The sequence below is a fragment of the Python bivittatus genome, unplaced genomic scaffold, assembly GCF_059951505.1.
Source record: "Python bivittatus isolate LINGU-HERP-01145 unplaced genomic scaffold, Pbiv_v1 ctg000470_np1212, whole genome shotgun sequence".
NCBI classification, from domain to species: Eukaryota; Metazoa; Chordata; class Lepidosauria; order Squamata; family Pythonidae; genus Python; species Python bivittatus.
This window is the reverse complement of record NW_028277065.1, coordinates 1,367,841-1,380,856: the sequence shown is the minus strand read 5'-3', so window position 1 is coordinate 1,380,856 and position 13,016 is coordinate 1,367,841. Positions and strand designations below refer to the sequence as shown.

The 13,016-nt window shown below is 34.2% G+C and overlaps 1 protein-coding gene across 1 annotated transcript; it reads right to left on the bottom strand.

Moving 5' to 3' along the window:
- Positions 1-10,824: 10,824 nt before the first annotated feature.
- LOC148215555 (olfactory receptor 14I1-like) lies at positions 10,825-11,757 on the bottom strand. Its single transcript, XM_088142958.1, has one exon. The coding sequence runs from the start codon at positions 11,755-11,757 to the stop codon at positions 10,825-10,827; it is 933 nt and encodes a 310-aa protein (XP_087999084.1).
- Positions 11,758-13,016: the final 1,259 nt, after the last annotated feature.

Sequence of the window (13,016 nt, the reverse complement as noted above, 5' to 3'; positions counted from 1 at the left end):
AGAAATACTATTCCCTGTTATATGGGAAACTATATAGATGCTGTGATTTTAATTTAAAAACAATTATTGAGTGTTACAAAAAGTTTTGATCATTTCCTATGTTAGGCTAAATGTGATTTTTGTGTTGTCACCCACTGGTAGTAATTATAACTACAATATTAATTGACATTTGGACCAGTATTATTTTTAGCTTCAGAGATACATATATTATTTAAAATAATCACTAAATCTTATGAGACAACCCCTGAATTATTTTTCATAAATATTATTGATCAATAAATTTGATATGCAGATTTTAAAGACTGCTTGGAATTAGGAATTGGAGATTCACATTCACATTAGAAAACTAACAAGATCTGTATCAAGAATTTCAACAGACTTTAAACTATTTCTGACTAATTGAACTCAACTGCATTTATATAATATGAGAATCAATAAAAAAAGCTTTCTTGGTGACACAGCAAGAATAACACTTCATTAACACGTACGTTTCTGCAATGACCTAAAATTGTTCTGTTCTGGGAAGAAGTACAGTGGAACCTCGGTTTATGAACTTAATTCGTTCCGTGACTCTGGCCGCAACCCGAATTGGTCGCAACCCGAAGCAAATTTCCCCATAAGGTTCAATGTAATTACCGTTAATCCATTCTGGTGTGGAGGACAGGGAGGCAGCTATTGCTTGGAGGGAGAGTCCCCCTCCCTACAACCACGTGTCAGGGGTGGAAAAATGGCCGCGGACCATGTGTCGGGGCGGAAAAATGGCCACGGACCACGTGTCAGGGGCGGAAAAATGGCCGCGGATCATGTGTCAGGGGCAGGAAAATGGCCACGGACCGTGTCACGGGAGGGAAAATGACCACGTATCCTGTTCATACCCTGAGGTGGAGTTTGCAAACCGAAGCAAAATTATGCGGCCGGAGCTGGTTGTAACCCAAAAAATTCATTAACAGAAGCGTTCGTAACCAGAGGTTCCACTGTAGTTGCATTTATTATTTGATTTGAGATATTTTTAATATTTGCAGACATTCATATTACTTTGAACTACATAGCTATTACAGGGAAATTGATGGCTGTACAGCAGAAATAGATTCTCTGAGCTCTTCTTATTGTTAAAAGACTGGCACTTCAACAATGGAAATATAAATTTATGATCCCAGTTACCTAATGTATTGAAGACCTGATGTTACTTGAGAGTTAGGAAATAGTTGGCAACAGATGTAGATTATGGATAGACAATTGCATTGAAACATGGTAATCCTTCATAGAAGCTGATGTTGAAACATTATATACATACATACATACATACATACATACATACATGTGTGCATGTGTGTCTGTATATGTATGTACAGAAACACACACGTTTCACTTTGCTTTTTTAATCTTTCTCTATTCTATCTAATTAATGAAAGGCATTTAAAAAAAGTAATCAAGGCTTTGTGGGCTTATTTAGATACTATTTTCTTGCATCCATTTTTTGACTTCAAAAAGGGAATATGTAAATTTTTCCTTGTGTCTTAAAAAGAACTTTTAACCAGGGAAAGGGGTACATATATAAGGAAGTAGTACTCATTGTTGCCTCAAGTAACTTTTTTTAAAAAACCAAAGAGATAATAGCTGGTTATTAGAATCTATTTAAAGGCTCGCAAGAAAGAAAGAAAGAAAGAAAGAAAGAAAGAAAGAAAGAAAGAAAGAAAGAAAGAAAGAAAGAAAGAAAGAAAGAAAGAAAGAAAGAAAGAAAGAAAGAAAGAGGTACTTTTAAACCTGTCCACTTGGATAATTAAAGCCCCTAAAATAGCAGGGTGGAAATGGGATGATTATTCTCATTTTAGCTGAAAGCCAAACCATGGAAAGTTAATAAATATTGAAATATTTACAATTGTTTATATACATATACATATATAAATATAAATATTTTTGAACCCTTTTGCCTGTGAGTCAACCCTGAATAGGCAGGAATTAAAACATTTACAATTGTATGTGTCTGTGTGTTTGTGTGTATGTATACACACACACATACATACGTACACACATACATACATCACACAAACACACCCATATACACACAATATGTACATATTTTTGAATCCTTTTATCTGTGAGGCAACCTTGAATAGGCAGCAATTTTACTGGCTGAATTTCTTCTTTTGGAATATGCAAAGCATTGAGAATTACATATTCAAATAAATACATATTATTTGCCATCTTTTTTTTTTAATCCAGAAATGTGTGAACAATAAATGACAATATTTTTGCATCCTTCATCTTTAAATAGATTTTTATAAACAAATATTAATTGACTGCTGTCCCTCCATCTTCTCCAAAAGTCTTCATATGTGTACATGTATGTATATACATGTATAAACACAATGGGCTAGAATCTTAGTATTGTCTTTAAGAAATATTCAAAAGGCACCCAGTGCAGAAATCTATGCACAAATCTGACAGTCTTCATTTTTATAAGGTATGGGAACTTCATTCCGTTCCATCAAAATTTATTTTAAACCATTGCATCTGTCTGCTACCCCATGCAAATGAATAAGAAAAACTTTCAGATTTAATCAAAATTTATTTCCAAGATAAGATATCTCATGCCTGAGGGGAATAGAATCAAATATCTCTATTTTACAAGTACTGAAATATTAATAGAATGAAACATTTCCCTATTTTCTGTTTATAGCAATATAATCACAGGCCAAATTAGCAATCCCTAATATTTAAGTTTTTGATCTGATACTATCTTTTCCATTCCTTTTTAGCATCTTTTCACATATCCTGAAAAATAAAATATTATCAAATATATATTTTCTGAAGATAGGCTTCCAAATGTCTATGCAATTAAGAAGCAGGTCTAGCTGAGAGTCAGCAACTGGCCAATTTTGGCTCATTTCAGAAAATTAAGATGACTGCTTTGACCATTTGTATTTGGATGGTAGCTTCTACAGTGCCTGTAACAACTTTTAAGTTAAATAATTATGAATAACTTTGAAACTAAAATATTGGCAAAAGAAGGAAGGAAGGAAGGAAGGAAGGAAGGAAGGAAGGAAGGAAGGAAGGAAGGAAGGAAGGAAGGAAGGAAGGAAGGAAGGAAGGAATTTTATTTACTATGGGGCCCTATTGAGGGCTGATAAAGATAAATGTGCCTATGGCATGCAAAGATCATACAGCCCTGCCTGAATTTGCTGGAATTGAACTTGAGTTGAAGGAGACTGCCTCTATGAGATTGGGAAATGAAAGAAGCAACTGGCAAGCGACTTTTGAAAATGTTGCAAAGAAAACTGTAGTGACTTGTCCCATGCTCACCAGGGCTCACTGTTGACTCAATGGACCATAACAACCTCAGCCTTAGCACAGATGAGATCAATCTCATATTTCAATAAAATCAGCTTTCCAACCTAAGGTAAGGTGCCTAGAATCAAGGGGATGGTTATATAAGCTTTGTATCATAGGCCTATTTTTCTAATTTCCTATTTAAATAGAATTAAATGGAAAAATAGTTATACAATTCACACTTCTTTAAAATGAAATAACCCATGACCAAAAATTCTTGAAACGGCAACTTTGATGTCCTTATTTCTCATACTGTATATTAATGGATTCAACATAGATGGAATAATGCTATAGGTTATTGTTATAATGAAGTCAAGGTGGGATGGACTGTCAGATATGTTTCTTAGATAAGCAAAGGCACCAGTGAATACAAATAGGGAGGTGACAATGAGGTGTGGCAGACAAGTGGAGAAGGCCTTTTTCCTTCCTTGAACAGAAGGAATTCTCAGAACAGCAAAGAAGACATGCACATAAGTAACAATGACAAAGGCGAAACAACCAAATCCTAATATAGCACTGAAGACTAGAACTCCAATTTCAGTCCCATATAAACCAGAGCAGGCAATCTTAAGTAAATATGGGATTTCACAGAAGAACTGGTTGATAATATTAGAGCAGAAAGGAGTAATAAAAGTGACAGTAGTGTGTAATGAAGCATTGAGAAGGCTGGCTATCCATACACTACCAATCATTTTGGTGCAAGCTTTTCTGTTCATTATCATTTCATATCGTAAAGGATTACAAATGGCAACATACCGATCATAGGCCATGACAGTTAGGAGGGAAAGATCACAGCTCAGGAAAGACAAGAGGAACAGGACTTGGGCAACACATCCAGAATGAGAAATAGTCCTCTTCTTCATAAAGGTATTAAAAACAGCTTTGGGGATAATGACTGAAACTGGACCAATGTCTTGCATGGCTAAATTCATCAGGAAGAAGTACATGGGGGTGTGAAGGTGATGGTTACATACAACAGCTGTGATGATGAGAAGGTTCCCTGTTACTGTCATTAAATACAGTATCAGTAGTGAAGCTATTTGCATAATCTGTAGCTCCCAAATTTTTGAGAATTCCGAGAGAAGAAACTCAGATGTGTCATTATGAATTCTCAGTAATGGTACCCCTAGAAGAAAAAGAAGAATTGTTAAAAATTTTCATATTCAGTTCTGTTTGGAGTGATTTGTACAGTGATGAATCAACTTTTAATGAAGATTACATTAAAACTTTTGCAGATCTATGCAATCCAATCTGAGCAATAGCATTACATTCTTCTATTTGCTTAAAGTGCAGTGTGATGACTCTTAGAGGTATTTAATCACAATCAGGTAGTATGGTGTTATTTTATAGTTTTGAACTTAGAGATAGTTGATTTTTATTTTTTAAGGGCAGCTTCTAACACTAATTTCTTCATAGCTGAGAGCCTAAAACAAACAAAAATATTTCTTCTCAAGTCAGATAAAAACTGCTGGAAGTTCATTTGAATTGAAGTATATTCAACCATGTCGATATGTCATAATTGCTCCCTCCCTCCCTCCCTCCCTCTCTCGCTCCCTCTCTCCCTCTCTTTTAAAACATTTCTTCATCTTTTACTCTACAGTTTTGTACCTCAGGTTTGTAAATTCAGCCTCATCGTCTCTGCTAATCTATTTTTTTTAATAATTATAGAAACATCTTATTCATGTCAGGATTAGCTACATTCGATTTTTTTTTACAAGTATGGATGTAGATTGTTTTTCATTATTTTTTAATCTATGTTTTTAAAGTTTCTTCATTATTGTTCCTCAGTTAACTCTTGGTTTTAAATTATGGCATCACTTAAAAAAAAAAAATACTTTGACTGACCCTCTCATCTCTACCTTGTTTACACAAAATGGGGATTGTGAAGAATGGTTTCAGATCATAGCTTTCAATACTTTTTGGCAAATTGGTTTGAATCAGAAACTCTATCCAGATGGTCACCTTGGTTTCGAAAGTGAATGAAAATCATTTCAAAGAATCCATATTGTATATTGACACAACCCTATTTTTTAAGAATATTGAAAATGAGGTCATATTTAAAGAGATTAAAGAGAAATAACCAGAAATTAGAACACATGAAGATATAGTCAACTTCCAAACTCATTTGAATATCAGTCTTAAACTTTAGTGGATTACATTCACTACCTCTTGGGGCGAGTGGGGGGAGGCTTCGGCGGAATAAGACTGAATAAGTACAGATCTATATAGCAACTAAGGAAAAGCAAAATGAAACACTGTGGGGAAAGGCATTGCTTTCTATGCTGTTGCTTAGTTAAATTAAGGTGTTTTAAGTTCTACTGCTGTTCATGTTAATCACTCTCCTTAAATAAAAGTGCCTGAAGAAACATTCCTCTATAGCAACTAAAACATATTATGTATTTTGTTGGAATTTTAACTGCAAAAGAAAGGGAAGGAAAGGGATTTATGAATATTTAAATAAAATAAAAAAAATGGATAATTCAGAATAAAAGCAAATGAATGACTCACCATCTTCATCCATCTTTTTTTCATACAGATTTCTTTATCTTTTTCATATAGGTATCAGTAAGATTTTATACTGTGCAGTATTTCAGTAAGAGTTGATCTAATTTTTCTTCATATTTCCCCAAAGGTTTTAAAGAAAACCTGTCTCCATAGACAGAATAAAGAAGCCACCGTGTTATAGGAATTAGAATCCACAGCATCTTATTTTCGAAGGACAACTGTACAACAACAACACACTCTCCTGAGGTCATTGCCCAAGAGTCTGTATTTTTTTTTAATGGTGGGAGGAAGAGTAATTTGCAGGCTTAATTATATATATATACATACACACACACACACATATACACACACGCGCGCACGAACACACACACAGAATCCAAGTCTGTCAGTTTTTAAGTAATGAAAATCAAAAATGTCTCAATTTTATAGTGTTCTATTATAACGCTAAAGATGGCATGTTATCGTGCCCTTCTATCACATACTTTGCTATCATGGATTGAGAGGTTCAACTGTAGCATAATTACTCTTACTTAATATTCAGAAGAATTTTGTTGGTATTCGTGCAGCATATTGTACAGTTATCCTTCGAAAATAAGATGCTCTGGATTCTAATTCCTAGAATGACAGAGGATGATGACATGAATATCTATCTATCTATCTATCTATCTATCTATCTATCTATCTATCTATCTATCTATCTATATCTGGCCGGCCAGCCAGCCAGCCAGCCAGCCATCTTTTATCAGAATTAACACAGTAAAACATAAACATGAAAAAATTCAGAAAATGAGATTAAGAAAGAATGAAAGATAGAGGAAAAGTGCATAAACTAAAAAGGAAAGAAAGAAAAAGATATTTAAAGAAGTGACTTCCAATCTTCTTTGCAGCAGTTGCAAACAAAATTAGTATCACTCCATCCCCTTTAAGATTACATGACATAGTTCACTTCTTCCCATATTCAACCCATTTCAACTGGCGAATCCAGAAAGCATCAACCACTTCATTTTCAGCAAAAATTCAATAACGGGTTTCGAATGTTTTACAAAAGTATTTATTCTATTATCCCTAATCAGATAGGTCAGACTTCTTTTCTCTTGTGCAGTATTCTGATATTATTAATCCTTAGCTTAGTGTAAAGATGTCATAGAACCTGGTTTCTTGTCTTTTTCCTGACAAGGTGCACAAGTGTATTTTTCAGTACATTTCTTAACTTTTCATTTCTTATGTTAATTCTTTACACCTTGTCCACTTCTACTTCCATGTCGTTTTCCTCCCATTCTTAAAAAAAAATAATAATAATACGGGCTTCAACAACCCTCTGTTTAATGTCTTCAGCAGGTTGTTCTGTAGCTACTGTCAGTCTCAGGCAAGACTGATTTCTCTTTTAAATTGCATAGGGTCACATTGTCTAAATCTTTTTTTCATTTCTTCTTCGCTTATTGTTTCACTAAGCTGTCTCACTCATTCGTGTGGCAGATTCTTATCTTTTTTTATTCATCTTTTCTTCTATATTTGCACGTCTTTCTTCCATTCTTCCTTTAAATTAAATCAAATCTTTCTTAACAGACTCAGTCAATGAGACTACCGCTGCCACTGAAATATTCTTTTCAAATTTTTCCAACATCCTTCTTATAGTCTCTGGAATAATCCCTGTTTGCTCAGTTGATGGTCCTTTCCTCCCTTCTTTTGTTTTTGTTCCCTTATCCTTTTGTTTAAGAAAATCCTCCAATTAGTCCTCTTACACATTCTTTTTCCTTAAAGATAGTTTGTTTAATTAAGTCCAAAGTACTTGAAAACAAACAATATTCCAGATTTAACTGGTCCCTTAATCAGCTTTAAAGTTTCATGGTCCAAACCAGTAAGTTTTTTTTCTGTTCAGTTAGTTGTAAATACTTATAATTACACTATGTATATTCTGTTTATTTAATTAGAAAAGGTATTTTTTTAAAAAAAGTATTCAAGGCTTTTTTGGACCACTTTGAGGCATGTTTTCCTTCTTATTTAGATTCTATTCTCTCACATCCATCTTCTGACATCAAAAAGGAAATATGTAAACATATGCATATGTCTCTGAAATACAATTTAAAAAGATCCTGTCTGACTGCTATGGGTGGTATGTGTCTTCTTCAACCCGGGGTCCTTTACCAGAGGCCTGGGAGTTTGAGGACTCTGCGCAGTATCCTAGCTGTTCCTAGCACTGCGCCCTTCTGGACAGCGAGCTCTGATGTTGTTCCTGGGATCTGTTGGGGCACTTTTCCAGCTTACGAGTCATAGCCCCAAGTGGTCTTACAACCACTGGACCACTTTGGTGTTTACTTTCCACATCATCTACAGTTCCTCCTTCAGGCCCTGGTACTTCTCATGGCCCTTCTTTCTGATGTTTCTGTCACTTGGCACCACTACATCAATCACCACTGCTGTCTTCTGGTCCTTGTCTACTATCACGATGTCTGGTTGATTGGACAGTACCTGCATGTCCATCTGAATCTGGAAGTCCACAGGATCTTCACCGTGTTGTTCTCCATGACCTTCTGTGGAATCTCTCATCTGGATTTGGGAAGGTCTAGCCCATACACTGTGCAGATATTCCTTTACACAATATAATACATTGAAATACCAAAAACATTTTTAACAGAAATTTCAATAGACCTAGACTACATCTTTCTTTTATAATAATGTTTATTAATATTTACAGATACAAAGATAAAAAAACAATGCAAACTAAGACAAATTTAAAAATACAAAATAAAAAGTACATAGAAAAAATGTAAAAAAGAAAAAATAGTAAAAACAAAAAAAGGAAAAGTGATATATAGTGAAATTACTTTCACCTTCATCAAGACAAGTACAAACAATTTCAGTAACTTACTACATTCTCTGATACTACAACAAAATATCTCTTCTTCCCATATCTCATCTCTTATCAATAAACAAGCGTTAAAGCTTTGTCATTTAATCCTAATCAGCAAATGTCCATTAAGAGTTACCAGAAATAACAACATATATATTTTAAACTTAATCAAATAAACTAAGTTTATATTCCTTTCCTTTTAATACAATAACACCACTTTCTCTGAAAATACAACAAAATATCTTTTCTTCCCATATCTTATTTCTTATTTATAAACAAATCTTTGCCTCATCATTCGTCCTCTTCAAGAAAAGTCATCAAGAACTACCAGAAAGAGCAACATATATCTTTTAACTTTCATCAGATAAACCAACTTTATATTCCTTCCCTTTGCTTTTAAGAATCTTGATCTTTAATTCCTTTAAATAGTGTCCCAAAAGTTTATTTCTTTTCATTTTCTCTCGTCTCTTCTCACAAACTCCTTTCCAAATTTAACACATGTCTTTTATCAATCCAAGATTAGAAAATTATCCAAGTCACTCTTCTGGTTTGTTATTTGTATGTCCCTTTTAATTATTAAAACATCACACAGTTTCATTTCTAAATCCAGCGTAATATCTTTCTCCATATCGTTCTTGTAATATGTCTTAAATTTGCATAAAACCTCTTTCTCCAAGGATAAAAGGAAACTCCCTGGTGTAAAGAAACTTGTCCTTCTGAAAATTCTTAACATCCAAAAACCCATTAACAAGCAATTTCCAGAAGTGGATAAGAGAAGAAGTATGCAAACCCAGTGCCATTTTACCAAGGTGCCAAACTGTGGCTTGGCAGAGAAGGCTTTCCCTTGGCTCCCATAGCTCTAAAACTCACCAAAGACCACTCTGTTATGGTCCCCTCACAGGGAGCCACTGTATGGAGTGTTTGTGGGCTATCCACAGCAGTCATCAGCTCCACTGTCACCAGAACTATCTTCAGGCTTCCATTGCCTTTCCAGAAGACAGATCTTAGACTATTTCTAACTTATTGAACTCCACTGCATTTATATAGTATAGGAATCAGTAAGCAATGCTTTCTTGGTGATTCAGTGAGAATGTTTCATGAACATGTACATTTCCCAGAAAGTTGTTGCATAAAACCTCTTTCACCAAGGATAAAAGGAAACTATTGCATTTGAGATATTTTTAATATATATCTAGCACATGGAAATTGAAGGCTGAACAGCAGAAATTGATTCTTTCAACTCTTCTTATTGTTAAGAGACGAGTACTTCAATATTGAAAATATAAATTTATTTTCACAATTACCTAGTGAATTAAAAACCTGATGTTACTTGAGAGTTGTGAATTAAAGACCTGATGTTACTTGAGTCTTGTGAATTAGACCTGATGTTACTTGAGTTACTAGTACTTCAATATTGAAAATATAAATTTATTTTCACAATTACCTAGTGAATTAAAAACCTGATGTTACTTGAGAGTTGTGAATTAAAGACCTGATGTTACTTGAGGCTATAGATGTACATTAAGAATGGACAATTACAATAAATTATGGTGATCCTTTAATGAACCTGATGTCTAAAACATTATACACATGTATTCACACATACACACACAATGCTTATTGTTTATTACTCTTTTCTATTTTTTAACATTATTTAGGAAAAAAAAAGTTCTGACAGTACCCAGTGTAGAAATCTGTGCCCACATCTGACAGTCTTCATTTTTATTAGGTAGGGGGAGTTAATACAGTGTTATCAAAATCTATTTTAAACTGTTGCATCTGTCTGATAAAGATATGCAGGGCATATGTCAATGTAGCCTTGCATGAATTTGCCTGGAATTGAACTTGACTTGAGGGAGACTGGCTTTATGAGATGGGGAAATGAAGGAAGGAATTGGCAAGTCACTTTCAATAATGTTACCAAGAAAACTATAGTGACTTGTGCCACACTCACCAGGGGTCAATGGACCATCACAGCCTCAGTCTTAGCACAGGTGAGGCCAGTCTCATAAGTCAGTAAAATAAACTTTCTAATCTAAGGTATGGTCCTGACAGGTGGGGCATGGTTACATAAGGCACACATCATATATCTCGTTTTCTCTTTCCTGATCAAATGCAAAAATAGGTAGTTACCCAATTCACACTTTTTTAAAATGACATGAGCTCTGACTAAAAAGTCTTGAAATAGCAACTTTGATGTCCTTGTTTCTCATGCTGTAGATTAATGGATTGGTTGAGGGGGGAATAATGGAATACATTATTGTAATTATGAAATCAAGGTGGGATGGACTGTCAGATATGTCTCTTAGATAAGCAAAGGCAGCAGTAAACAAAAATATGGAAATGACAGTCAGGTGTGGTAAGCAAGTGGAGAAGGCCTTTTTCCTGCCCTGAACAGAAGGTATTCTTAAAACAGCAGAGAGGATCTGCACGTATGTAGCAATGATGAAGACAAAACAACCAAATGATAGTGTAGAACTGAATATTATACCTCCAATTTCAATTACATATGAATCTGAGCAGGCAAGCTTAAGTAACTGTGGGGTTTCACAATAAAACTGATTAATCACATTAGAGCAGAAATGTCCAATAAAAGTTCCAGTAGTGTGTAATGAAGCATTGAGAAAGCTGGCACTCCACACGCTGCCAACCATTTTGGTGCAAGCCTTCCTGTTCATTACCATTTCATATCGTAAGGGATTACAAATGGCAACATACCGATCATAGGCCATGACAGTAAGGAGGAAAACATCACAGCTCAGGAAAAAACCGAACAACAGGACTTGGGCAACACACCCAGAATAAGAAATAGTCTTTATACTCATCAGATAATTCAAAACAGCTTTGGGGAGAATGACTGAAACTGAACCAATGTCCTGCATGGCTAAATTCATCAGGAAGAAGTACATGGGGGTGTGAAGGTGGTGGTCACAAACAACAGCAGTGATGATGAGAAGGTTTCCTGTTACCATCATGAGATAGAGTATCAGTAGTAAAGTTATGTACATAATTTGTAGTTCCCAAATTGCTGAAAATTCCAAAAGCAGAAACCCTGATGTGTCATTATCCATGTTTCATCAGGAATCATGACATCCCTAGAAGAAAAAGGAGAGCTGTTAAATATTTTCTATTTAGTGACTTTTAGAGAGATTTCAAAAGTAATTAAGAGTTTTCCATTAACATAACATTAACATTTAAGCTACAAAATTTAAACATCCTCATCAGTCAATTATCTTGCTTTTTTGTAAAGTTCAGTGATCAGGTATCTCAGTGTAATTTTGCAGCAGTCAAGCTTTATTGCTGTATTTTGTCTTCAAATCAGAGAGAAATGACAATTTTGTTCATTTTTAATAAGAATTTAAGAAACTGTCCATTTCTTATTACATGTATTTGATAGACCCAAATGAATATGTCTAATATGATTCAAATTACTGATTGAATTGCTTACAGAGCAATTAAACTAAATCATGCAAATATGGTAAGAACAATTCACTTCATTTAAGATAACTAAGGTGTGCATAAGCAAAAGGATTTGGAATAATCGGTTCTGTTTAATAACTAAAACTGCATCAAAAAATAAAATTGGAAGTGAATGCGATTTTGAGTTTAATTTATTTTGTATTTGAAGAGAATCCCCAAGATTAAGGTATGTGTGGGGGGGTTTGTGTGTGGGTGTCTACTAAAATGGAACATGAGTGCATATTTTAAAAAAGTAATAGGAAAATGTTCTGTAATTAGTTCAAACGAAGAAATGGTAAATCTGCAAATTGATAGAGATTAACCTCAGCCTTTAACTTTAACTTCAGATAATTACATTTACCCAAGTTAGTGAAATTTTTATCTAAATAAGTCAGCAATCTCTTCGTCAGCAGGTGGAAATTAACTTTGTGGAGAGTAATGTTTTATGGTTGGTGGTAGATCTTCTTCATGCGCTACTAAGTTTTAGTGCTGCTTATTTTCATCTCTTCCTAAATAACATTACCTGAACAATCATGATTAAATTAATAATGGCTGACATTGAAATCTGTTTCTTTTAACTGGAACTGTAATTGCAGGAAAAAGGAAGGAATGCTTATGGTCAATAATGGAAAATGATAAGAGAATGGACTATTTGCAAAATGCAGGTGGGGTGAAGCTTATATGGGGATTTGAAGATTAGATTATAAATGTAATGGGATATATTAGACAAAGATGTATTCTTATTTAATGTATTAAAAACTAGCACTTATGATAGCCTTATTATTTCTAAGATCAGAGATAGATGGGAAACTATTTTTCATACCTTTTCTTCTTTTTCTTCTTTTCTTTTTCTTTATATTTTGTATTTCAA

Excerpts from the sequence above, each read along its gene's own strand:
- LOC148215555 (XM_088142958.1), bottom strand. The coding sequence starts at position 11,757 with ATGGATAATGACACATCAGGGTTTCTGCTTTTGGAATTTTCAGCAATT.